The sequence below is a fragment of the Alligator sinensis genome, unplaced genomic scaffold (assembly GCF_000455745.1).
Source record: "Alligator sinensis unplaced genomic scaffold, ASM45574v1 scaffold628_1, whole genome shotgun sequence".
NCBI classification, from domain to species: domain Eukaryota; kingdom Metazoa; phylum Chordata; order Crocodylia; family Alligatoridae; genus Alligator; species Alligator sinensis.
Window position 1 is genome coordinate 3,009,207 of NW_005841873.1, and position 27,840 is coordinate 3,037,046.

General features: G+C 42.5%; 1 protein-coding gene across 20 annotated transcripts in view; it reads left to right on the forward strand.

Moving 5' to 3' along the window:
* RIMBP2 (RIMS binding protein 2) overlaps window positions 1–27,401 on the forward strand; it is a 325,140-nt gene extending 297,739 nt beyond the window's left edge. For 12 of the 20 annotated variants that reach the window (XM_025195741.1, XM_025195719.1, XM_025195725.1 and 9 more), the window contains 10 exons: window positions 818–1,552; window positions 3,266–3,383; window positions 8,525–8,677; window positions 11,742–11,926; window positions 13,270–13,438; window positions 16,119–16,184; window positions 17,616–17,719; window positions 19,632–19,703; window positions 23,196–23,330; window positions 25,708–27,401. In XM_025195741.1, coding sequence (XP_025051526.1) covers window positions 818–1,552; window positions 3,266–3,383; window positions 8,525–8,677; window positions 11,742–11,926; window positions 13,270–13,438; window positions 16,119–16,184; window positions 17,616–17,719; window positions 19,632–19,703; window positions 23,196–23,330; window positions 25,708–25,896 — 1,926 coding nt within the window. In that variant the 3' untranslated portion in view covers window positions 25,897–27,401. Of the gene's footprint in view, window positions 1–817; window positions 1,553–3,265; window positions 3,384–8,524; window positions 8,678–11,741; window positions 11,927–13,269; window positions 13,439–16,118; window positions 16,185–17,615; window positions 17,720–19,631; window positions 19,704–23,195; window positions 23,331–23,915; window positions 23,963–25,707 lie in introns of all 20 variants that reach the window. The other 8 variants (XM_025195756.1, XM_025195777.1, XM_025195764.1 and 5 more) reach the window with 6 other exon arrangements.
* The last annotated feature ends 439 nt before the right edge of the window (window positions 27,402–27,840 follow it).

The window sequence follows — 27,840 nt, forward strand, 5'->3', positions numbered from 1 at the left end:
TAATCCTTCCCAAATAAAAGCTGACATGTGATCTGAACGTGAAGATCAGAGCTGAACAGTTCTGAAATGTGGAGATAGCTACCTATTGTAGATTGATTGATTTTTTTTCTATAAGTAGGGCACATTTTCATAAAGGCTCCAGGACTCCCGTACATAATATAAAAATGCATTAAAAATAACCTAAATAGTAGCAAAAAGTCCCTCTAAAACCTTGCTGATCCCTGAAGACAAAGAATATCAAAATTCATCATAGTTCCCATCCAAGAGACAGCCTGAACAGGGGGCTTCGTAATGGTCTGGGAAGGTAAACCAGATCAGCTCTTGGTGGACCAAAGAGGAAAGAGAAGCGGGTTGCTTTCCAAGTAAGCGTTTTGTGAAGGAGATAAAGGGCAATGGCGCCAGATCAAGCCCAGTTCGGTCTAGCTCAGGGAGAACCCCAAGCACTAACGCTATATCCTAACTCGGCTGCCACCATGCCTGAACTTGTATGCAGCTTTTATTGCTTTATTTTGAATGCATGGGTTTATTCTTGTTAGAGCATCACTATATCAGCTGTGTTTGGACTGACCTTCCATGTTATATCTGACGCCAAGCAACTTCTTAATCATGTCTTTATTTTCACAGATTCCTATCAGAGCATGACATCCCCCCCCTCCCCTCCCCACTAAGTAAACTGCATGCCTTATGTTTTGCCATTGCTCTAGAACTAATTCTGTCTTTATTTTTCTTTCCTCCTCCCTTTTTCCCCCTTCCCATTTTATTTTTTATCACACACTATTTGTTCCCTGCCTGTTTTTTAACATCACATAATCTTAAGGAGTGCTATAAGAATAAGACCACTGAAGCCGCTTTTTTGGAACAGCCTGACAAATTTTCACAGCAGATACATCACAGTAAAAAGCTTTTCAGTATCCCAGAAGTAGCTGAAGAGGATGGTGACTATTCTGAACTGTTACACAAGCAGGGGTTAGGTGCGCCCTATAAAACGAAACCCACAGTAGCTAGAGACACTAAATCACCTAGGGCCTACAATCAAGACCAACAGCACAGCTTCTGGTATCCAGCCAAGCACAGAATTTCAGGCATAGAGGATATGGCTTCAGAAGAAAAAGGATGCAAATATAGTAGGTCCTTAACAAGAAGCCCAGACAGTGGCCTGGACTGCGGAAGTGAGGAAGAAGAGTCTCGTTTTAATTTCAGGAATGCTTATGACTTGATTTCTGCCAACGTTGCACCAAGCTGTTGTGCAGACACCAGTAACTGCTCTTGCAAAAAAACCACGAGGCCATTGCTCGCTCGCAGGAAAACGTTAACCAGGCAATGCAGCATTGAAGAAGACTTTGGCGACTTGGGTCCTTTCACTGTAGAGTCTAGAAGTGAGGAGGCCAAACCCAGTTATGAGAAAAAGTATGAGACTCAGAAATGTGATAGAACAGATCATTTGTCTAATGAAGATATTCAGGGAGGCTGGAAGACCAACTTAAAAGTGACTGAATCTAGGGCAGCTGTTCCACTTGCAAAGCCATCCCACAGAGACGCAGAAGACTCTCTGGTGTGTGAAATAAAACTTCCTTCTCCCATCTGCTTGCCAAACCAGTCTCGTCTTTCTTTTTCCTTTGTTTCTCTGTTTCTTTCTTTTTTATCTTAGAGTCCATCTTTGGGATCTATCTGCTGGGGGTTTTTTGGTTTTTTCCTTTCCTTTCTTTCCCCATTCATTTTGGTTTATTAATCTGCATTTTGCTTCACAGGCTTCTTTTGTGTTATGCTGAAATCAGTTTAATTTGCTTGACAACAATGATTTTCCCACAGAACAAATTACAATAATGGCTGCTTTTGTTAAAGGACAACTGAATCTAAATTTTAATTAAGGGTTAGCTGAATTATAATTTTCCAAAAGTTTGTCTGTCTTTATCTTAACATGCCCATCAGAAGATTGCTTTAAAAAATAAAAGTAGGTTTTATTTTTAACTGCGGTAAACACATTTCACCACTATTCTTTTATTTTTTTTAAGATATGTCGCAAAATTTCCATTTGTCACATTTTGGGTTCGCTCTCCTCACTCTCAGCAGTTCAGGAATTGCTTCTTTATCTTCAGTTCTTTTCCCTGGGCAAGTACCAAGAAAAGTCTTCCCAATGACAGCGACCCCGGTTTTTGGAGTCGCAGGAGTCATCGCGTTTCCATTCTCCACCTTCTTTCTGCACTGTCACTTCTTTTCCCTCCTTTTGAGACCATCTCTTCTTGCCTTTGAAGTTGCAGACTGCATCTCTGAACAGGAATGCAGGGAAACAGCTTCTTCCACAGGGACAAGCCAATGCCGTGCCCGATCTGATCCCACAAAGGTGTCTCTGTGATCCTGCCAATTTGCATTTCTGTATAGGAGCCCACAAAAGAGTCTTAGTGGACTTGTATCTGTAGACCTGCCTGCTTCCCAGACAAACCGAACAAGTTCTTTACCCCCTGAGTCTTCAGCAGTCCAAAGGGTGAAAGTCTCACATCTAAGGTACCAGTAACATCAGTTGTCGCTGCACTTCCAGCAGTTTATTCCAAACTGGTTCTTAACATCCTCTCGTTAAAATGGGTGGCAAGGCTGAATTGAACCCTAACTGTTGCACGAGAGACCCCAGAAAGCATTAAAATATTAGCATGTATTAATGAGAGGAGTATTTCCTGCAAGTTAGCAAAAGTTGGGGGGGGGAAAAAAAAGAGCCAGTTGTGGTGAGATGGGACATGTCTGCCAATCACTTCTCCAGGGTCTAATGACTTTTTAAAAAGCCTCAACAGCAGGTATCCTTTAGAGAAATGCAGTCAATGTTTTCAAACACGCCAGAGGCCGAAGGACACAGGCTTATCCGTTGCTGCGAACTGTACACAACCGTCAAGCTAAAAGATCAGATGCGTTGACCTGACCAGTCCCATGCAGTCTCCACGAGTGGTCTGACCGGAGAGCGCAAAGTGTTGTGAGCCACGTTAGCCGCAACGACAAAGGCAAAAGAATGATACCAAAATTATTCTTTTTCTTTTTCTTCTTTCTTTTTTTTTGTAATGTATGACTGATGTTTACGAAAGTTTGTGCCACGGGTCAAGAAGCCATTTTTCTTTCACAGGTTTAACAGGCACCAGTGTATGACTTTTCAGCTAACCTTTCAGTTAAAAACTAAGTTTAGTTGCCTTTAGAGCTTATGCTTCCGACTGTGATTGACCTTACCTGACCGTGTGATGTTCCCAGCCGTGTAACCTGCAAACCTGTTGTTTTTGTTTTTTAGCTTTTAGGGAACCCATCATCCACAGGACGACCTGACAGGGTGGAGCACACGGGGCGAAGGTCATCTCATGGCAGTGCAGTGTCACAAAGGTCTCGACCAATGTTGGTCCCTTCCATTGGTTAGTTGGCCAAATTGGTGCATTTCTGTTCTTTGCAGCTGCAACACTGGGGAACTGGTCTTTAAAATGAACAGAGAAAGATGAAAACAAAACCCCAAACACTTGCCTTCAACCACGATAAGTCTCAATCCTTTGGAAGAAAGGAACACGATCAAAACCAGATATGCCTCGGGCTAAATACGACTAGACTGGAGATTCCTTGCGGGTCTGAACCAAAGCCTACTGAAGCCAATTAGCAGTGGCATAGCAAGCTCTTTCAGCTCCCGGGGCAGAGGTTTGGTAGGAGGGGATTATGCTAGCCAGTGGAGAGTGGGAGGCAGGGAGGGGAGGGGAGACTTACCAGCCTAGCTCTTCTCACTGTAGCAGCATGGGCTGGGGCTGCTGCACCTGGGGGACAGGCAGCAGTATGGCGGCCCCATTTGCTCCCCCCTCCCTTTAGGTGCAGGGCTGTGCCTCCTGCGGCAAAACCTCGAAGGCAGGGTGGAGGGGGATCACTTTACCCTCCCATCCCATCCCAGATACACTACTGGTGCCCAGCTCCCACAGCCAGGCAGTGCAGGGCTGGTCCTGGAGGGAGGGGTCATACTGACACCCTAAGTCCACGCCTGGGGCCAGCGCCCTGTTTGCCCCCCTCAGTTACGCTGCTGTCAATAGGGGTCTTACCATTGACTTCAGTGGGCGTTGGATCAAGACCCAAGCTTCAGTCAACAATAGCGACAATTTAAAACCTACTTAAAAATAAATTAAAACGTGGACATGCTATTAATACGGTAACTAAGATAAATGTATCCACCCACTCATCCATCTGTCCATCTTTTCATTCATCCACAACCATTTTGTAGTCACCTTCCATTCTCTTAACTACTTTTTGGAATTCTGCAGGGAAAATTGAGGTTATTCAATTGAATGACGTATGTGAGATTCAAGTACGTCCATTAGATTTGCTTTTTCTAACAGGGCCTCTGTTATTATTCAACTGGGACCTAAAATGTATGTATATGTATTGCTGTCTACAAGACAAGCCATTCCAAAAAGTACTGCAGACAAGACAATGGAATGAAGATACCGTGCACAAAAACATTTTCACCAACACCTGTACACATCACAGACTGCTAGTACACAGTCACACTGGAACTCAAGGAACAACTAGAACAAGGGTGCAAAGAGACTAAAAGCAGAAATAAAATCACATAGTAGACGTGCCCCCTCACACAGTCTCTATCTTTAAATTGGATGGCACTTTATGACCAGTGTAGGCAGCGAGCCAGTGAACCCAGGAATAATGTTTAGCAATTTAGTCTTGGAGCTTAGTCTGTAAATGAGACTTTCCAACACAGAGAATAACTTCAGAGTTGCTTTACTATCAAGCAATAATATGTTTTTCATTTTATTTTTAAACATGAAATATTTTCCCCTAATTTTTTCCTCCTTCCATGGATTCACAACAGAATAACTGGCCTGTAACCACATACACCTTTTTTAATATATATCTGTACCCTTTGATGGTGTACAGCACCCTCTACAGACTTCTAAAATTAGGAAATCTTTTTCTTGGGAGGCAAACCAATGGCAAGTAGGTACTTTTAGGGTCATTAATGAAACTGTGGATTTAATACACGCACGGGTGTCTATGCACATGCGTGTGTGCATGCTCACGCGTGTGCACGCACGCACACACACACACACACACACCCCCCCCTGTCAATACATAGAACCATTCTTAGTGTCTGTAATACTTCTGTTTAGGGGGCCTGAGTCTCCTCTAAGTTACACTGGTATAAATAAGAAGTAACATCACTAAAGTCAGTGTAACTACACTGGCATTTAAGAAAAGGTTCAGGGGACAATTGGACCCAGAGTCTGTATTTGCATACAACAAATTGTCACCAGTTATCAGCTAATAAATACACTCAGTATTGTCTGGGGTGCATTAGACCTGCCCTGCCCTGCCCTGCCCTGCCCTTTTAGTTTTATTTTTGAACAGTAAGGGGGCATGAGTTGGGTGCTATCCTTTTGCATGTTCTGTTAATGTAAGTTTTACAATAATAAGTTGGGGAGGAGTTTAAATTAATCCTGTTGATTTTCCTTTAATTCTGATTTGACAAGCAAAATTGGAGGAACTGATTATATGCAGCAGGGCTCTCCCTCCATAAACACGGCTGGAACATGGGAACTTTTCAATAACGACTGCACTGTTTAGTAGCTCCAGAATGGCATCTTAGACACTTGATAAGATGGAATTCATTTCTTACAATCAGGCCACACTTAAATAGATAATTAAAGAAAAAATAAAATCATGTGTTAGTGCGAGTTAAAGACTGTGTTAGTGTATTTTGCACTAAGAAGGCACAATGAATCTCTTTTGGGGGAGTTCCGTTAGGATTGAATGACAATATTGATGACACACAAGCTCACAAGCTGCAGTTGCAGCTTTTTCAGCATCTAATGAAGGGCTTCATGCTGGTCTTCTGTGAAAGAGATGAAAGACCCTATCCAGTATCATTCTCAACCTGAGGATCAAGTGATGTGGGTATGGTCCAGGATTGCTGATTTCTGGCTCCTTTGATTACCGTATTTTACAGTGTATAGGTTGACACGTTGTAGCAGTCGACCCAATATTTCTGTAAAAAAAGTTAGGATTTTAGTACGTCCGATGTATAAGTCGATCCCACCACAGCGTGATGCCTGGGCGAGCTCGCGGGAGAGGCGGCATGCTGGCGGGCTCCTGGGAAATTTAATTGGGCCCTTGGGAGCTGGGGCAGCACATGGTCCACTGGCAGCCTGCCCGGCTGGTCCTGGGGGGTGCCTCCACTGCAGAGGAAAGGACCCCCCTCCACAACTCAGGGACTACCCAGCCTGGTGGCAGCTTGGCCCCTAACCGCAGGGCAGGCAAGGAGGCTCTGCCAAAAGCAGGATTGGGCTCCTTGCCACTTCTGCCTTCAGCAGATGCCTGGGGTCGGCAAGATGCCTGGTATCGCCTGGGAAGGGGGCAGCACAGAGTGTCAGGCAGGAGTTGGGGAGGTGGCGGTGGGGGGGAGGCTAGGGGCAATGCCATGGGGGAGGCTAGGGGCAACGCCAGGCATCCTGCTGGCCACAGGTGCCTGCTGAAGGCAGAGGTAGAGGTGGGAAGGGGCTCAATCCTGCTTTTGGTGGAGCCTCCCCGCCTGCCTGCAGCTGGGGAGGCAAGCTGCTGCCGGGCCAGAGGGCCCAGTCCTTTCGTCTGCAGTGGCAGCACCATCCCCCCCCGGGGCTGGCTGGGGGGGGGCCAGCAGGCCGTGACCTGTCTGAGCTCCCATGGGGGTCCAGGCAGTGCTGCTTGCAGGGGATGGCGTATAAGTTGAGGTTAAATTTTAAGAGTTAAAAATGTGGCATCCAAACTCAACTTATACACCATGAAATACGTTAGACTGAAATGTTGAAATAAAAAGCACAGGTTTCCAACTGTGATTGCAGGACTAGAACCGATATGAAGCGATGGGTTAGTAGCTACAGGGTCTGAATAGCCTGGTTTTATTTCAGCAGAGCATCCAGTAAACGTAGCCAGTTAGCTAGCTATTGAAAACTGCTGCAAGTTGCACCAAGTGGATGTTGTAATAATAAACCACAACCAGGACATCCTTGGTCACTAAAGAATCACCCCTCCCTTCTGCAGGTTTGTTTCAGGAAGAGTACAGAGCAGAAAACAGTCAATAAATCAATTGAACAAACCCCAAAATCCAGCCAAACCATGTCTCGGAGCATGGCACTGACCTGATCACTTGCCTCACTCTCACTCAGTCAAGCAGGAGATAGAGCCAAAACTACCGACTGCTGAAGGGCCTGAGTGAGGCCTAGGATGGGATTGTCCCCTGAATAAAGCTCTGTTATCAAAAAGGCAGTCCTAGGAAAAATAAATGGCATAAAGGTAGGCCAACTCTACAGCATTTAAAGAGAAAAAATCTCCTGTTGACTTCAGTGATGGTTTTTCCACTTGAGGCCCAAAGAATGTGGCTTCCTGCATTGATCAGTACTGATTTCCTTGCAGAATAACAGTTTCTTTGCTTGGAGACGTTTCAGATCTATTCCACATCCCTCAAGGGTCACCGTGTTATTCTTAGCTCAAAAATGTTTCCGCGGGACTTGACTGTGCAGCGTTTACTTCCCTGATGAAGAAGGCAGGGTAGAGGTGCATCGTATAGACTGAATTGGAGATGCACGAGCTTTCGTGAGCTCATCTCATCAGAAGTGATGAAGTGGTCCAGCCGTAAGGCAGTAAAACTGTTGCTTACAAAAGTGCGTGCATCTCCGACTCAGTTGCTCTACGAGGTACACCTTTATCCTGCCTTTGGCCTGACTTCAGACTAACACAGCTACCTACCTCCTCTCTTCCTTCTTGAAGATTAGCTCCAAGTCAGTCAGCCTCATAGTTAATACCCTCTGGCACGAACTGGGATTTTCAGCTATTGAGGTAATTTGTCTGCGTGATTTAAACTGACAGGAAGTCCATGAAAGTGCTAAAGCAGGTCCAGGAGGTATAATTATCAGGGAAGAACTCCAAACTTGTGATCCTTTCGGATAAACATTTCCAAAATAACTTTATTTTTTTTGGTCCAGAATACCCTTAAGCTTAAATTCATTTCAGTCTCTCTTTTAAGTAGATATTTTTCATATTAAATCTCTCTGAAAACAAAGTCCCTGCAAGCTGTCACCTTAATTCCATTTTCGAAGCCATTTTTGCCAAAGAAAAATGACATTTTATTTGCTTTTAATCTTGCCCAAAGTGGGGCATACTTTTATTCCTATGACGGTAGATCCTGGGAGCTCCAATCCTGGACCAGGACCCATTGTGGCAGAGCTGGTACCACCACAGGTCAGAGTTGGTCTCGGCCTCCAGAAGTCTGATTTTAGCCTCAGAAACCTGTAGAGATTTTTAAAGCATGGAGGCAAAGCACGTAAAAAGGAGATGCCCATTTCTGTGCTCCTTTGCTGGAGAGGAATCCCTGGAGGGTGAAATCTAAAATCGAGTAGGCAAGGCTGACACGGTGGTTAGCCGTCCGGCTATATCTGAGTCTGAAGAGAAGGAAGGCAAAGGCTGCCTTCAGGAGCCTCCCCTGAGAAGACTGTAAAGTATGTTTAATAGATCGTTCCCTTTTTCTCCATAGAAATTACAATGGACAGTAACAGTGAAGGCGGTCGGTCTCGGTCAGGTAGTGAGGGAAATATTTCACCTGTAAAAGAAGAAGCTTATTATCGCAGCATTGGTGGACACAAGACATGGTCTCAGCAGCGTACCATGGCCTCTGACTATAGATACGGTATGCCGAACCTTCTTCATCCTTTATGACAGACGCATTTTAGAGCTGGGTGTTAATGAGTGCCGTTTCTGTATGACAACATTGCATGCAATGCAGAATGCAAGGGAAGCTAACTCTTAAGTGCTGTTGGCTCTGCTGCCAGGTAAGTTTGTTCAGCTCAGCTTAGCCAGAAGGGAGGAACAGCCCTTAGTCGTCCACTCTGATAACTATCGTGCAGCTAGCTTTCCGTACTGAGACACGTCAAAGCACACTGCATTGCATGAACTTCTGTGAAGCTACCCCATTACTCCCCCATGGCTGTTGAACACCAGTTAACGCCTAATGCGTACAGCTGCTGAACACCCACTGATCAAAATGACCGCATAGCAACTTGATTCATAAATACAGAACTAAAGCGTGCAAACGGGACTGCGCGTCACCAGCAAACTACCCATATCGGGAAGAAGCACTGCCAAACGTTCCTCCTGATTTATTGATTCGGCTTGGGGCTGATCCAGAGCCTTTCCATTGACTACATGAGACTTTTGATCAGGCCCTTTGTAAACTAAATGTTAAGCGAACTTCTCTATATAATCTCAATTAGTTCTAATTGATGTCTGTCAAGTTCTAATCATCTCACCCCCTCTATTTGATAGCGTTTGGCTGTTTGCTGCTTTATCGACATAGAAGCCGCTGCATAATCAACTGCACTCAGCTTTTCATAGCTGGTCGCACAATGAGTTCAAGTTTTTAGTAATGGTCACATAAAGTGGCCTAGGTCAGTTATAAAGCTGGGAAAGTGGCATTAAGTTTTGTGTTCAGCCACTGAATGACACTAAAGAGAACGAAAGGTTTAAATCGATATGAAGTGTTAAGTGTAAAAGCAAACCTCTCTGAACGTAGGGACCCAGATCACCAAGTGACTTCAGGCAGCGTCGTTCCAGTGACTTCAGTGGAGCTACGCCCATTTACATATTTATGGACATAAATAAAATCTTTGGCCAGGATATGCATACATTGAAGTTGGGCCGGTCACAAGAGATCTGCGGTCTCGCTGGCCAGCATGTGCCCACGCTGAATTATGCCATCGCTGCAGAATTCCTGTAGGCAGGATGAATTCGGCACACATACCATGCTTAACATTAACTCTCACTGACTTGAGCTGGAGCTGGCGGCCAGCCTTAAATGGCAGAATTTGACTCATCTCATTAGAAAAGTTAAGGTTGTCAATATTCAGAAGGAAAAAAAAAAGGAAAAAATAAAAATAAAAACAATCACGCCCCACACCACTGTTCTGTATTTCCAAACTCATCTGATAGCAGGAATAAAAACTGATTGCAACCAAGGGGGAGAATAGTCCCCATTGCCTTCTGTCCCATTGCTTTCTATCCCACAGTTTGTCCTTGTCCCATTTCCTTCCTGTGCTTTGTGCCGCTACAAGGCTTCCTGGCTGGACATCTCCCTTGCCCTCCTCCACTACCACCCGCTGGCTGCATTTGTTCTGCATTTCTCTGTTCACCCACTTTCTAGTGCTCTGGACCCATGTATCAGTAGCCATTCCCTTGATGCTGTGCCCCTCTTAAATATTTTTTAAAATTAACCTATGGGTGGGAATCTGAATTAGGAGGAGGTAAAGGGGGAGGGGGAGATTAAAATAAAAAAAAAACTTCACATTAAATAATTTTGTTAATGATTTCCATAAAATTAGGTAACCTTTAAATGTGCAAGCTATTATTATAACAGAAAATATATTGGACATGAAAATACTGAATTCATCAAAATTCTCCCTAAATGCCCATCTTATAATTGTGAATCATCTGGCAAGTCTGTGATACAGCCGAAGCACTGATTCAGCGGGGACCTAGATGTGTGATTGACTCCCAGTGAAATCAGTGAGACTTAAGCACATGCTTTAAAAGTAAAGGTGTGCTGGGCTAGTGGTTTTGGATACTTGGTTTTGGGTGCCCATTTTGGCACAGCTTAAAGTGGGCTGTCTGTTCAGAAAGTGCTGAGCTCCTGTCCTCTGCAAGTGCTCAAACCTAAAAGCATCTAGAAAGCATTAGCTATTGCTTTTGGCATCTTGGCCTAGGGAGGGACTGAAGCATACAATGAAATATGCTTCCGTGCATTGCTGGATCTAAATGCACTTTCCAGATCACTTGAAGGTCCTTCTGATGCCTCACCACACCGTGAACAAAGGCAAATGCATGCCTTTTCCCTTTGTTTTGGTCCTAATTGGTTTGAATCCTACAGCGGATCCTTTCACCCAAATGGAGCTCAGATCAGTATCCTAAATTATCCATACTATGGTTAAACACGGTTGTATCTACCAGGTTTCAGCGAGCTCCGACACAATTGGTTTGTGCTTGTTCAGAAAAACTGCACGAGGGCCCTAATAACTACGGCCGTCTTGAAACAAAAGTTACAGCAAACACGGTCCCAACCCTAGCGGGGATGGATTCAAGGTGTGAACACTTGAAAAATAAGATAAAATATGTTTCAGGCCCAGTTGAGTCCCAGCACAGTTTCTTCTTGCCTGTGTGGACAGAAGAATAACCATGTTTTAAATGGGGACGGTAAGTACTTAAAACATGGTTCCTTAATATGGCTGGGCATTTCCCTGTGTCCGTGCAGAGAAGCAGCAGCGGCATTAGAATGGGTTCGGTCCTAAGCATGGTAATTTTTCCAGTGAAGACACAGCCTGACAAAATTGTCACGATCTTGTCATTACATGCTTCATTACTTGATTGATAGCAACCACTAGAAAAGAGAAGAGAACTTGCTACTTGCTTAGCTGTGCTATATTCACACACACACACACACACACACACACACGTGAATGTCAGCATGGTGCCAGGGGAGAAAAAAGCTTCCAGATTGAACGCATGCTCTCCTCATGAGGCCAAATGCGCTAAGAAAAATACAAGTCGCTTATGGAAAACACCTGGTAGGAAACACATTGCAGTTTTAAAAGAGATCTGTCAGAGATAAAGGAACAACCTTGAAACCTAAATTGGAGCAAGTTGGAAAATGACGCTCCCTTGAAGTGCTGAATTGTTTCTCCTCTATTAATTTACTCCCACAGATGGTTACGGCAGCCGGGACCGTCTTTCTCCAGATATTTATGAAGAATCAGAGACAGATCCTTGCGCAGAGGACATTTCTACTCGAATATTTGTTGCTCTCTTTGACTACGATCCACTGACCATGTCCCCCAATCCTGATGCTGCAGAAGAAGAGCTGCCATTTAAAGAAGGACAGATAATTAAGGTGGGATCTAAAAGCAAGGAAAACAGAAAAAAAAAGTTTAATTTCACAAGCAGGTCCACTCTTCCTTTGCAGGGTTATTGACTTCTTTCTAAGAGCCACGTGCATTGACGTATCATACAGCCCAGAACTCACGCCTAGTACTTGTGGCTTAAAAGATTAGGTACTAGGTAAAATTGCAGAGAGTAACTTAGAACGATAGGGCCCAATTCAGTGTTAGACTTAGGTATCCTAGTCCAAAATAGTGATCCTGAAAACTTCCAACCCTGGAAATCCTTCAACTCCATAAGCACCTCACTTTGACTTTTAAGTTGCCCAGCACTTGGATCTTCACTTCTGCATGCGCTCATAAATGCTCCAACCCAGTGTAAGAGCACTTGTCTTGCATCTAACCCTAAACAGGGACCAAAGATTAGGCATTTAGCTAATCCAACAACAAAAACAATCCCCTTGTAGATAACTTGCAAGGCTCCAGGGCTAGTTCCAGAGACCATCTTTCAACAGGATCTATATACATACCTAAACAACTAATAGTATCTTCTGCCTTTGGACAAGAAAATAGACCAAATTAGTCAGTAGTATGGTCCTGGAAATATCTTAAAGGCATACATTCTTTGATCTAGTCTGCTTATTTGTAGCTTTGGAGAAGAAAGTCCTGCCTTTAAAAGCTGGTCTACAACTATCCCAACCATGCAGTTGGTCTAGTAAAAGATCACCCACAGAAATGTTTGCCCATAGCAGCCCCTGCTGTTCATACTGCCTTCATTTTTACAAATGCAAAGACAGAAATATTATGTTATATCACGCAGTACTGAATTCTCATGCAAAAAGTATCTGGTCTGAAGCTTCATTGGCTTGTATTTTAGTATCAGATGTTACTTATTTTGGACGTATCTGTTTTCATAAATGAAGCCTCATACTTTTTAAACTAAATTAATTCCATTGATTAACAAAGGTGCATGCATGTTTCATATAGATGCGTTTCATATAGTTTCATATAGATTTCACACACACCTTTCTCTTGATCAAGTCTAATTAATTTAAAAACAACATTGTGGTCTGCATCTGCAAATGCTTATTACTGAGCATGGGACCTACCCTTATAAGCAGTGATACTTATGAATATACGTGGGGAAAGCTTTTATCATACTTTTTTGCTAAAAAAACCCACCAGATTTTTCCATAACCAACTGAAGCTGCAATTTAGATTAACCTAAAGAAGCCCAGAAAACAGTGCTGTCACTTTGTCAGAGTAGCCAAAGATCAACTCTGTGATTGAAGAGCTAAGTTCATCCAAAGGCTCAAATATAGCCTGACCGTAATCATTATTCATTAACTACTACTAGGTTTATGGAGATAAAGATGCCGATGGATTCTACCGGGGGGAAACCTGTACAAGAATTGGCCTTATTCCATGTAATATGGTCTCTGAAATCCAAGCAGATGACGAGGAGATGATGGATCAGCTTCTGAAACAAGGATTTCTTCCTCTGAATACACCAGTTGAGAAAATAGGTAAGGGAAAATACATGTGGCTTCATTGGTTTGGCACTGTTAACTTGGCTGTACCTGCTTTGGCTTTTTTTTTTTTTTTTTTTTTTTAAATATATGGCAAACGCATCTAAATCGTACAGCCATCTACTACACTATGGGATACATTCTGTGTCAGTATCTTCGTTAAGAAAATGAGAAAAATCAGAATGTTTTAAGCTCTTTTCACTCTCAGTGTCTCAAATGAAGAGTCCTATTTTCAGCACCACGCACTCTCTCTCCCTCTTCCCCTCCTTTTCCCCTTTTCTTTCCCTCCCAAATCTTTGATCCTCTGAAAGATTTCTAGACACAGAACAAGATCCCTCTGCTTTGGAGTATGCAGGGCTGAGATGCTTGATAAATATGCTCACTGCTGGAAAACATAAAAAGAATCACTTGTTTGTTGTTCTTTTTACTCTTCTACATTATCCTACTTTACCATAAATTTAAAGGGATGGTGGCAAAGGGTTATGCGTGACATTATCTAGGTTAATCCTACAGATTCAGAAGGTTTTAAAAGATACCAAAATCCTCAAACCCTGCAGTTCAATCAGATCCATTTCTGTATAGCATTGAACCACACATTTAAAATGATTGGTTCAAAACAGAAAGAGATGTTATACATGTCTTTTAAAAAAACAAACAAACAATGTAGTGGTATATAGTATATTTGCAGGGCAGGGAAAGCAAGCTCAAATTTTAAAATGTCAGTGTTAATAATCAACCAGAGATTGTAAAGGGCTGACGTTGGTTCAGTCCTATTTAAAAGTGAACTGTGAATGTGGTTGCTTCAAAATAAACGATCCAAAATTGTTTGGCTGGATTGAAAACATGCTAACCATTTTCAAGAAAACAAAGCAATTACTAACTCTTTAGGAATGGTGAAATCTAAGTTTAACAACCCTAGTTTGACTGCCAGAGCTAGAGGACTTAAGGCACGTAAAGAAACCGTGAGAACGAATCACGGCTAAATGCAAATATGGGTGGCCACAATTCAGCTTCTAGTGTAAAATTATAAAAATACCTAAAATAAGTAGGAAACATTGGCTGTTCCTAAGAGTGTAGGGACACATGCAGACATTTCCAGGACCCGATCTAAGAGCATGCGGCTCACTTTAAGCCGCTGGATCATAGATCAGGTTCCCACTTCTGCATACATTCGCCGGTGCTAGGCGCTGCACCAAAAAAATGATTTAAGTAAGTTGGGGAAGGGGCAGGCAGAATCAGAGGCAGGGGAGGAGAGGTGGAGTAGCAGGTCCACGAGAGGGTTAGTGGATTTTGGGGAAGGGTGTTGGTGGGATTGGGGAGGAGTGTTGTCTGTCTGGGATTAAGGGAGTTGGAGGGCTAAACATAGCCTGGTCAGGGTTGGGGTGATGGGGAAAATCAGCCTGGTGGCTGGGGTGAGGGCTGAGCTTTCCTAGCCCCAGCATTACGTATCAGGTACGTATTAGCCTGATCTACGTAGTAGAGCACCTCCTTAGGTGGACTAATTTAGATCAGACCAGCCATTTTTGGCCAGATCTCAACTCCCTGAATGTATTCACAGTTTAGCACTTAAATCGAGCTAACCCCAGTTAGGTCAATCTAAGTGTAACATCTGCATGTACCCCACGTGCCAGGTGTATTATATAGGTGCCAGATGGGATTTGCAAAAGCACCTTGGCATGCTAGACCTAAGTTAGATGCCTACTTCCCTTGATGGCGGGTTAGTTTCTCTTGTCACTATGTATTTAGACACATAAAGACGCAGCAGATGCACTTGTAAATCTGGCCTTCAGTCACTTCTAAATACAGGACTTATACTATGCTTTGAGTCAATTAGCTGTTTCCGATAAAAATTACCCAAGAAGCCATGTTTAACTACTGACCTCAGTAAAATTTGTGGGCCCTGAACACTTGTGAACAGGAGGCAGCTTACTTCAGACTTAGACACCTAATTTAGGCCCCAAGATTTGAAAAATTTGGCTATTCTTGGAGTGTTACCCAGCAAGGTATTCCTGTAAGACCCAATGACCATTTTTTTTTTTGTGGTAAGATGCTCTGGATAATGTTACCCATGGTAGCAGAGAAACCAAGAAGTCTGCACCTCAGACTTTTCATGGGAAAGATAATTTGTGTTAAAATATCCTCCTAATTTATATCCTTAGATATAATTTTTCTCATTCTGAAGTCTTTTAGAAAGGTCTCGTGGCTAGCAACCCCCTAGCAGTTCACCTTTAAATAGTTTTACACTGTCAAAGCAAATGAAATTTCTTCTCTTTTAGATCTGGATACAAAAAAAAAATCTAGCTACACTTCAAAGAAAACACACCCAGCACTCTAGAGATCAAGCGTTACCAAGAGTTTGGCTTAATTTTAAATTAAATACAGATAATGCTGGAACATCAAAACAGATTCCCAGGCTTGGACCTGTGCTGTCACGTGGCGTGTCGCACGGAGTCTGCCCCTGTGTATCTGTTGGCAGGACTGGGTCCTAAAATTGCCAGCCCGCCTTATGCTGCGAGTCACCGAGTCTTTAGTCTTAGTGTCAGGCACTTTATGTGCTGGGATCACGTTACTATATTTTCTTAATCCTTTGCCCACATTAAATCCTTAAAAATGAAGAACTTTGAATAGCTTCATATCTTTTCCTCTTCTTTTATTTGTATGCATTCCTTTCCTGAAGTCAACTGTGACCGTTTCAAAGAGAGCACACGCTCTGTACACCGCAGATCCAGAAAGTCTAAAAGAGGTCTGTGCTAAGAAACAATAACTTGATTCAAGATGTAAATGAGCTGAAATGCTTTGAGCTGTCTAGATTTACTTTTTATGCCTTTGATCTCCTTTGGAAGCAGAGGGGCCCTTAGTGCTTAAGAATGGGCGTTCTCTCGTCTCCCAGCAAAGGGGGCAATCAGTTCTCCAAGGCAGTCATTAAGGATAGGAGTTGGTCCATGCTGCCGGGTGGGGGCTGGGTCCTGAATTTGCAACGATCCATCCTTTCATTTTGGACCTCTCCTTGCTCTTTCTATAAAACCCTTTCATTGGTCCCTGGGTCTATAGCATGCACCCATGCACTAGGGAAAACAAGCAATCTCTGCTGGCTGAATGCTTCATTACCAGCTAACGGGTGTGTGAAAGCTAGAGCGCATGCTTCACATGTCTCCAAATACGCAGTATCCCTTCCTTCCCTTCCTTACCCGATCCTACAGTTCTCCCGGCCCACCAGAGCGGTAGTCTTGAAGCTGCTCCTAATCCCAAAGTGTCCAGTATCACACTGCATACTGCCGTTCACTAGCTCATCAGACGGCCCTCAACGCCTGTTGCCAGTCAAACTAACAAGCATGTTTCTCTTGCTACGGCATCATCTGCAAGACTCATGCTGCTCTCATCCAGTTCTAAAACTAAGCCCTTCACCGGCTGCCCTGTAAATGTTTAATGTCAGTCAACAAACATTTCACCTGGTTTCTAGAAACTGTAAGTTCTACCTCTTTCCTTCCACCATCTGCCAAAGAAACTTATAAACTTATTGAAAATTGGAAAATGGGTTTCTGTAGTCATGTAGGGTTGAACATATTCAAACCCATTTACAGAACTGATAAAAACAAAACAAGAGACCAAACCCACTTTTGCCATGGGCAGGTTGAGAAAATGTTCATTTCTCAACCTCACACCCTGACGGGAAGGGGAAGTCTAACACCAGGCACAACAATCCTACTGAATTCAGGCAGGGGGAGAGAGGCAAAGAATATAGTGAGAGTCTGAATGAAGAGAAACAGGGTAAAACTCTGAACATCTGTTGTCTAAACGCCTGGTAGCACCTCATTCTTCCAACTAAGACACTGTCTGCTTCAAATGATCAACGTTTTAGCTTTCTAACCAACCACTGCTGAGAGAATTTAGCATCTTAGGAATAGTAGGATCAACCCAACAGCTAAGAGGTTAAGAGCTGCTTTGGAAGTGTATTTTATTTTGGAGCCTATGGCTTTGTTAAGAGATTTGATGTCCTTTTGGTCTCCTGTCCAGTTTGCAAGAGAGAGATTCCAAGTTGCTTATTACAAGAGTTGAGGAATTAACAATGAGATGGACGCGGGGTGGAGGGGGTGAGGAGGGTGGAGAAGTTGTGCTGTTTTTGAAAGTAACTTTGATAGCTTTCCTCCTCTTCTCCTCCCTGTGATTGGAACAGAAAGGAACAGACGGAGTGGCAGGCAACATTCGGTGTCGACAAGGAGGATGGTGGCACTATATGACTATGACCCACGAGAAAGTTCTCCTAACGTTGATGTAGAGGTATTGATTTAAATCACAAACAAATGCAACTGTTTTGTTTTAGTGGTTCACACATGCTCTTGAACATCCCACTCAGGAGTCGCACAGGTCTACTCAGCACATTATCTAATGATTTAGGAATGCAACGAAATCATATGGGTGTATGTAACAGACCTACCAAAAGAAACAATATAATGAGTTTCAGATGATGGGAATACACATTTGCTAGAGCGAGAGTGGAAATATTTATTCCCTGTCTACCTTGAGTGTTTCCTAGAGTATGGATTAGTTTTCAGAAGCATCCCAGCTCGCACTAAAAAACAGGTAGTCTGAAGCACAGCAATTAATTTTGAACGCAGAGGTTACGAACCTCAAACGGCCTTGCATCCCAAAGGCACCCGTTTTTTCTAGGTGGAGCTTTCTAAGCCCTCCTTGTGCCATGTCTATACCATGCCCCTCACAATGGTATCTATCTTATGCAATTAAGACCGTCTTCCCTCTGCCCTCGTGCCCGTCCACAGGCATTTTCAAATCAGCGAGGAGGCAGGCAGTGCAGCCATGTGTCCTGTTACATTCAGCGTTACCTGGCATCTCCTCCAGCTTGACATGATCAACGTTTTAGCTTTCTAACCAACCATTGTTGAGAGAATTTAGCATCTTAGGAATAGCAGGATCAACTCAACCTTTCTGAGACCAAACACATCGTTCTAGTGACAGCAGGCTTTGTGAAGCGTTGTGGAAAGCAACACAGCCTAAAGTAGTCCGTGATTTTTATTTTTTATGGGATAACACATTTCCACCTACTCTATTTGAGACAAGTTTTGTATCTGATGAATTTTTATCTGCAGCAGTTTACCTTTTCTGTCTCGGACTCAGTTCTGCATCTAAAACTGCAATGTGTGAGAGACAAGGCGACAAGTGGCCAAGACTGTAAGGCAGGGGTGTCCAACCTTCTTGAACGTGGGGCCAGATCACGAACTTTTTATCACCCAGTGGGCCAGCGAGCCATATTCAAAGACGTCACAGGAAGTGGTATCACATCAGGAAGTGATGTCCCCTCCCCTCGCTGCCGGCTGGCTCTGGCCGCCGCGGCTCCGCACTCCGCGCCGCCACCGTGGCTCTGTGCTCTGCGGCGGTGGCATCCCCGCTGCCACGGGCCAGATAAAATGGCTTGGCGGGCCGCATGTTGGACAAGCCTGCTGTAAGGCTTTTATGGAAAGGCCTCTTATTGTCCTGTTTTGCACGTGAATCTCCCTCTTCAGCAGCGCCGTCCTGAAACGAACTCCCTGCAAAAAAGTGCGTGCAAGGACTGAGGTGGCCACACACCAGTCCTCCCTCCTACTGCATGGGGAGTGCCTAGAGGTGTCACACACTATTCTCCTTGGAGGGTAAAGGGACTGGGGAGGGGGGGATGTTGCAACCGGGGAGAGTCCCTGGTAGCAGGTCTCCAGCAGAGATGTCACCGGGCACTGGCCGCAGATCATGGGCCTCCTGCTTTTCCTACCTACCCCTTGAAACACAGCAGGGTCGGCACTCCATGAAGGCGATCCTCCTTGAGATTTCCTTCTGGGATTCTCCGTACAAAGAGTGTGGCAGTCAGAGCTAGTTCAGACTTGGTCAAGAAATTCCTGGGGTCATTTAGAAAAAGGACATTTCTGCTTTCTTCAGATGAATACTTTTCTTCCCATAATTTCAACACCCCAAGTCACCCAGTTGTCCAATAACTAACTTAGAAAAAATACGGATGCAGTTTGCCATTAATGCAACAGGTGGTAAAGAGCACAAAGACACTGAACCTTTTCCACTGCTGAATGTAAAAGAAAAAAAAAATGGTAGAGACAATGCTACAAAATAAGGAAACCGGTATGGGCTTTATTAAATCTGACCTGCACAGTAACACACCATGACCACTCATACTTCCCTCTTTCCACAGGCTGAGCTAACGTTCTGTACAGGAGATATTATTACAGTATTTGGGGAAATTGATGAAGATGGATTTTACTATGTAAGTTTCCTTTTATTTGATCGTTTTAAACGACACCTAGAAGCGTTTCTTACCATCTCACGTAGTACCTGAAAGAGTGGTTTCATACGACGAGTCATAAAATAACATCTGGAAGGTTTTCAGGTCACATTTCCATCTTGAAAGTTTGCTACGGTGCCAGTCCATTAACTGCGCCCCTTGATAACACGTAACCACCTACTGCTGGTCATGCCTCGTCGATGTAGATATGTCCAGGCGTGTCTGTAGCTAAAGTGATGGGTAGATGGCTGGGGCAAATGACTTCTGAAGAGAGGCTGAGGGCACTGGGCTTATTTAGTGTGGAGAAGAGAGAAGATTGAGAGGGGATTTAATAGCAGCCTTCAGCTACCTGAAGGGGGTTACAAAGATGGAGCTGGACTGTTCCTAGTGGTGGCAGATGACAGAACAAGGAGCAACAGTCTCAAGTTGCAGCAAGAGAAGTTTAGGTTAGATATTAGGAAAAAAACACTCTCACTAGGAACGTAGTAAAGCACTGGAACAGGTTACCCAGAGAGGTGGTGGAATCTCCATCCTTGGAGGTTTTTAAGACCCGGCTAGACACAGCCTTGGCTGGGCTGATCTAGTTGGGGCTGGTCCTGCTTTGAGCAGGGGGTTGGACTAGATGTGACTTCCTGGGGTCCCTTCCAACCCTCATTTTCTATGGTTCTGAATACAGCCACATAAACGTTCATCTGACATAGCCCATGACTAACTCTGTGGCTCAAGTGAGGAACGTTTCAACTGAGAGTTCACAGGAAGATGGCAATGAGAGCCTCAGAGATGCAGAGTTAAACTGTCTTGTCCAGGATTTATCACCTTAATATTTAACTGACAGTATGGGCAGACCTAACATTTTTGTAGCAAGTGCCAAAAAATGTGTGTAAAAGCATTCCATCCAGGAAGAGCACACACCAACTGCTGAAACTTCCTTAGTCTGACGAAGGGTTTTTGAACTCGAAAGCTTGCTTAATAACTATTCTCCAACTATTTGGGTTGGTCTAATAAAAGATATCAAATTCACCCAAGGAACCTTGTCTGCAGCTGTCCATGGAAGCATTGCTGGGTGCAGCAACTGCTGAAACTTCCTTAGTCTGACGAAGGGTTTTTGAACTCGAAAGCTTGCTTAATAACTATTCTCCAACTATTTGGGTTGGTCTAATAAAAGATATCAAATTCACCCAAGGAACCTTGTCTGCAGCTAATGAAGCACTTTAAATCAGATGGCAAAAATGACCCTGCATGAAACAGGAGCAACTGCGAAACCTTTCCCCACCCCTTAAGATCCTCAATTTATAGAGATCACTTGTCTGAGCAAAGGAGCTTTGTGGGGGGAGTTGAGGAGTGGGTGGGGAAATAACCCTACGTGGTCAGGGCTGGTGAGCAGTTCAGAGGCTAAAATTATCTACTCCCAACTTGTTGAAAAGGGTTTGCTTTCCTGGATCTTGGGAACGCAAGAACCCAGGTTATGCCTGCAAGACCATGGAGGCAGCATAATGTACTTGGTGTCGCAATGCTTGAATTTTAGGCATCCTGCAGCCTAGAGGAACCTGCAGCCCTGAGTTAGGGGCTTAAGGCCCACGTACGTTGTATGGGGAGAGGTAAAATACCCAAGGATGGGACCCACAGTATCTATTCATGCTGAGGGAGGAGCAACCTAAGGTAGCCAATAGCAAAGTGAAGAGAAGCTAAATAGGTACCTTACCCATCAGGAACCACAACCCTGATTTTCCTCTGGGAGTTACAAGCCTACACCAGCCTTTCCTCACCATGGCAGAAGGAAAAAGTGGTGATGTCCTCAAATCTTTATCTAAAAACTGAGCGCTCCCCCAGGATACGTGATACCCGCATTCAACATGTCGGACATTTGACTGAATGAATAAGGCAAATACCTAGCGGCTGGGGCACCCAGGAGGGAAGAGAAGTAAGCCCCAGTCCCTGCCCTCATGGCTAATTTAACATAATGAAACAGTCCCTGGATTATATATATATATGTGTGTGTGTATGTATGTATGTATATAAATATAACACCTTCCAGATGGGTAACCACATAGCAGACCTATATAATTGTCCTTACTCTCTCCCCTGCCCCTTGGCCCAATACAACCTTTTATCATCCCAAAGAGAAACCTGTCCCAGACTAACAGACTTTAATGGGCTGGCAGGGGCAGGCAGTCCATCCCATTGTTTAGACCCAACAGTTGGGACCAGGAGACAACCTGACAGTCGTCAGCTAAAGTCAGAAAGCAGCTAAGGCTCATAGGAGCCAAGTGACTGGCCAAGCATTGTGGAGCAGGAGCGTGCGAGCATGGGGCTGGAGATCCAAGCTGTGTAGCCCAGTAGCCAATTGAATTAGTCTTCATTAGACCCAGTAGACTAAACACCTTTTCTGAGATCCCAACTACTGGTGACTACAGCAGTCACCGGAGATGGGGGAAGACGCAGGTCCACATTTCTTTAAGCACATCTCCCATATTCTTGCACTAAGTTGCAGAGTAAAAAGGGAACTCTAATATCATACCACTCTGGTTTTGGAGGCCCGATCAGTGTTGTGCTCCAATATCTCAGGCCCTGCAGGCAAGGTAAGTGGAAGATAATGCCTTATGGCTCACAAGGTAGGTAGGGGCTTAGCCAAGAGGGCTCCGAAGTGGAACCTTTCGCTAGGTTAGGTGCCTCGGAGTAGGATTCACAACAGCCAGCAAACTGAGCAGGGGATCCCCTAACACACCCAAAAGGAAGTAATGAGAAAAGAGTGCATTCAGTTCTAGCTCTTTCCCAGGTTTGAGCACCTAATTCTGGGCTGCGCTTGGCATGGCCTCCACTTGGCTTTCACAGCCTGGAACAATCTCCTGGAGATAGGAATGGTTTAGGGACCTATTCAAGTCAGAAGAATTATGTGGGGCAACTGGTTTGGACTCCCATGCCAAACTGCTAATGAAGTGGTTCCATTTTAATTATGTACATCCCATATATTCACCAGGAAGTGAATGCATGGACTAACCTAAACTGAGAGGTGGTGTAATCTCCATCCTTGGAGGTTTTCATGACCCAGCTAGACAAAGCCTTGGCTGGGATGATCTAGTTGGGGCTGGTCCTGCTTGGAGCAGGGGTTGGACTAGATGTGACCCCCTGAGGTCCCTTCCAACCCTAATCTTCTATGATTCCATGAACACATCATGCCCACAGATGGCACTTGAATGATAGGTACCTGATGTATAACAGGTTGTAGTATTAATATGATCTATATAAAATGCCTACTATGGATAACCTTTGCTGCTGAAGCAGACTTGGGGAACCAGAAAATCTGAACTCTGTGCTGGCTTGAGTCAGATTTCTCATGTGATCTTGGACAAAGTACAGTGTCTCTACCTCACTTCCTCATTTTTAATTGAGAAAAGTAATGTTTCCCTACTTCAGAAGATTTGTGCATTGATTTATTTAAAAGCATAAACCAGTTCAATTTTTACTATGCCATAGGGTGAACTGAATGGACAGAAGGGGCTGGTTCCTTCAAACTTTCTTGAAGAAGTGCCTGATGATGTAGAAGTCTATCTTTCTGATGCACCATCACGATACACTCAAGATACACCAATGCGTACAAAAGCAAAAAGGGTAAGCAATTGCATTAAAAAGAAATAATCTTTTCAATTTTTCCATACAGTATCATCTCTTATTTTGTTTCGATTTTATTTTTTCACATTTTAAAACTCATTTCTCCATTTTAGGTCATCTTAATTTTAAATTATGGAAAGAGTTCACTTATCCTTCCACTAGTCTGCCATAAACACTTAGAAATTACAGACCTAAATTAAAAAAAAAAAATCATTCACCAGAATCATTTAATTGTAACTTTAATTTCTTCAGCTATTTCTAGTGAAAGTGCTCAGTCTCAAACTTCAAACTCTACATACTATACACAATACCTAGGTGAAAACACAAGCAGTAGGGGATGGGGAAGGAGCGGGACAAACATTTACTCAAATATGAAATGTAAATAGCTGATTAACAATAATTTCCTTTAACCTTTTTTAAGATTTGTCTTCCCAACATGAGTTAGCTGCCCAAATCTTATCCTTTATGAAATATTATTCATATTTAGAGTGAATCATTTTTGGTTTGTTTCATCACTGCAATATTTTTATATATTATATATTTTTATATATATTTTTATTTCTTTGCTCATCTGCTTGGAAACAGAAGAAGAGTGTTCATTTCACACCTTAATAAGGCAATGTAGCCTTCACGTAAGTGAGCAACTGAAGATACCAATAAAGATATCAATTAAAGCTACCTGACAGTATCTAATGCAACAGTCTTGAAACTTAACTGTGGAAAAAAGAAATATGTCTCCAAAATCATTGGCCCTAATGTAACAGAATACAGGCACTTACTGTGTGTATTTGAAAATTAGCTTACTTCCAAGAGACAAAGAAATCCTTTGAAATTATAACCAAGGGTTTCCTTCTAATTAGGGTTCACTTTATGAAGGTCAACATTTGGAACATATTTCTTCATGAGCTAAATGTTTCTGTTTACATTGAAAGAGGAGTTTAGTGTCCAATTACGCTACGAACGGAAGCTGCATATTGCATTGTTAGCCAATCTGGGATATCCAAATTCAAAGTCTGTAGATAAAGAAAAAAAAGCACAAAACCCACCACCCTTAAAGAATGAGCAAGTGAGTTGTAAGCAGATCAGTATTGTAGTTTACAAGGGTATAGTTGGTTCTGAAACTCATTAACCTCAAACTTTCTGCCTTAAAAAATGTGTTTTCCACGATCGATTATACCCCAGTTTGCCTATGACTTCAAGAATTCTGAAACCATGCACCCCTGCATATGCTAGTTTTATCCAGAGACAGTGCAAACATTTGTGAAACACTCTAGTAGTAGCTTGGTTTACCAATGCAATAAGTGTCAATATGAAACATTGCAGCTCACCTAAGGAATGCATTAGACTAAATATATGGTATCTTCAGGTGTACGTTGGGGTGCTTTACCAAGTTGTTTTTCATTAGAATTAGACCTTGATTTAAAATCAAAGTAGGCTTGAAGCCCTTTTGCTTAATTCACTGTTGTACAAGACAGCAAATCGCTAACATGTTAACATCTTAATGGGAATTCAAGATATTAGGTGTCCCTGAGGCATGATTTCTACTACAAAAACAGCATACAGTACCACATTTTGTTAGCGGGGAAAAGTAGTTGCAATAGATTGAGTATAAATAGTTGTAGCATTTTCATTGAAGTGCTTTTGATGATTAAAATAGCTCTGTTTAAAATATTTAGGAATGCTGTCATATTCTAAGTATTGTACAAGTGTTCATCTTCACCTGGCAATCATATAGCTGCAGCACACACGCCAAGCAATCAGGGTCTTTAAGCTTTCTTTGATTGCAATTAAGGTTCATTTTAGCTTTTTTTTTCTTTCAACCAGTGTGCCATCTTAAATATGTATATACAGTAGGTTACCCAACTTTAAAGAAAAGGCATTTAAAGGACATAAAAAAAATAGGTGATCATATATAGTTTGCACATATCTTCTGGAACTGTTTGGCTTATATAGATTGCTGATTTATAGTACTTAACCCACTGTTTAAATTCCATAGCTACAAGTGTCTCGTCATTCTTGTACTCACCGTCATCTTGAGTACTGACATACAAAACTTTTGTGATTTTTGCCAGAACGATAGTAAAATGGCAGTCCCCCAGATCATTGTTTGAAAAACAAAAACAAAAACGTGTAATTAATTTAAGTCCCAGTCAAACGTGTATTTTCTAATGTCTACACCTTTTCTCACAATTGCATGTGTGGGAAGCTGTACTTATGTATTTTCCATTATTTCTGGATGGCATATTAAACTACTGAAGGAACAAATCAAGCAGACCTTTTTTTTAAGTGGGTATTGGGACAAAAAGTGATGTTACCAACTTTCTTGCTGATGAATAGCTTTCAACTATTCAATAAACTATAACAATATACCTAATAGGTTCCTCCTGAGAATACAGGTACATCAAGGAGAGCACCATCCCCCACAGTCCATCTCCATTCTGGGTCACCTCCGTCATCTATGGGTTCTGGTAGCCCCGGGAGAGGCAGGGAAATAGCCTCGAAAAAGAAAAAGGGGCTGCTTTCCAAAGGCAAGAAACTGCTGAAAAAGCTGGGTGCAGTGAAATGATTCATGTACTTCTGGACAACTTGTAAAGCTTCCAGTCTATGTATTTTTTTTTTAACTTCAAAACTAGGGCTTTCATGACTATGCAGTACATCTTTACAGAACCTTTGTATTTTTTAACCCTTTCTGACATCAGTAGAATCATGTGAATTGCTTAATCAAACAGCAAGAAAAAAAAAGGAAGTGGATTTGTTGCTACTAAAGCTCAAAATGTTGCCAATGTGCTTTTTTCGTCAAAAAAAGGGACAGATTTTGGGGAATTAAGAACAGAAGGATAACATCTTTTTATTTGAAGTCAACTCCACACCTATAACTCCATTGGATAAATCTCTGCATTGATTCTTCTTTGATCATAAGAATGGGGGGAAAAAAGAAAATCCTCTAATCCTTATTCAAAGAGATCACCCCACAATACCCAGTATTTATCTTTTTAAAATGGTCTTGAAACTCCTAGTTTAATCCGCCTTGATGTTTGCCTTATTAATGCACAATGATTTGTACTGTCGACTAAATATACAGCGTATACTTTGTATGTACTGTGTATTCAACTGTCTTCATCCTCTGAGACATGGTAATTCAAGATCACGTAATGTGTTGCTGACTCCATTTAATGTCTGATGTAACTCCTGGGAGTCTGAAAATGTTGTGCAAGATGCATTTTTAAAATATTTGTATAAGTTCCTTTAGTCTCCATATTCAGTGTACAAAAGCCAGATACTGCATAAAAGTACTCAGAAAATGCACACAGTTTTAATCATTCAAAATGTTTTAGAGCTCCTGGCATGACTAGTGTAAAAGTTTCAGTAAACTGCCAGAAAATAAAAATAATCTTTGTCCCCCATGTGGTCTTGTTTGTGGAAGTGCAGTTTTCAGTTTAAAAAAAAAATCGTTTTTCATCTTACTGATGTCAGGATCAGGATGAAATGCATGTATTAGGCTCAGCAGTGAAAAGCTGTGTTACATACACAAAACTGTAGCCAGTTAAAAAGCTCTAACAATTGATTAGAAATATCTCAAAACACTAACTTCAATATTGGCGTTTCTTGATTTAAGCCATCTTACAAGTTACTGGCAGTAACATTGGCTGTTACTATTTTGTAATTCTTGTCCATTTGTAAATTGTTTTTACTGTTTATACATACTTTTCAGACTGCCTTTCTTTTGTAATTTATGGAAGGTTTATAAATGAATGATCAAAGCTTTCCCCATTGTGTCTTCAAAGAATTATGTAAATTATTGTAAGATACTATTGTGTGCTAGATTTATGAAATTAAAAAAAAAAAAAATTACTGGCCTAAATTTGTGGTAAAGTATTGTGTGGGTGTGTGCATGTGTACAGTTGTTCATGTGTAAAATATTTTATATAAAAAAATAAATTTGATATTTTGTAAAATGCAGCTTGCTTTGTCCATTTTTTAAATCTTCTCCCCCCATATATATATATATTACTAAACTCCTAATTGCTATTTCTCAACACACACGTATGTATGCACGTACATACATGCATACATATGTATGTAGGATGAGTAATTACAATTAGAAGCAGGATATAGTCCGATATTAAAAAGGAACATAGTTTGCTGATTGCTCCATATTATTTCCAAGTAAAGTTCAACTGCTGTCACTTCCAGCCAGCTGCAACTCAGAATTTAGATGTACCAATGCAGTGGGTGGTTAGTCATCTCCTGGCTCCCTGCTTTTAATTAGTGAAATCTTTGTGTGGCTGCTGTAATAGCAAGGTACTTAAACATCCCATAGCACACTGCCCTTAAATGGATCTTTCCTAGGTTTCTCTTGTTATTGATAGTACAAGTTCACTGCACTTTGTGTACCAGAACCCATTTGTTAACATAATCAGTCCTGACCCAGTGCCCCCCTGCGCCCCCAGCATGTGGAGCAGGAGGGTGGCCCCAAGCAGCCCCTTGTAGGCTGGAACGCTGCAGGGAA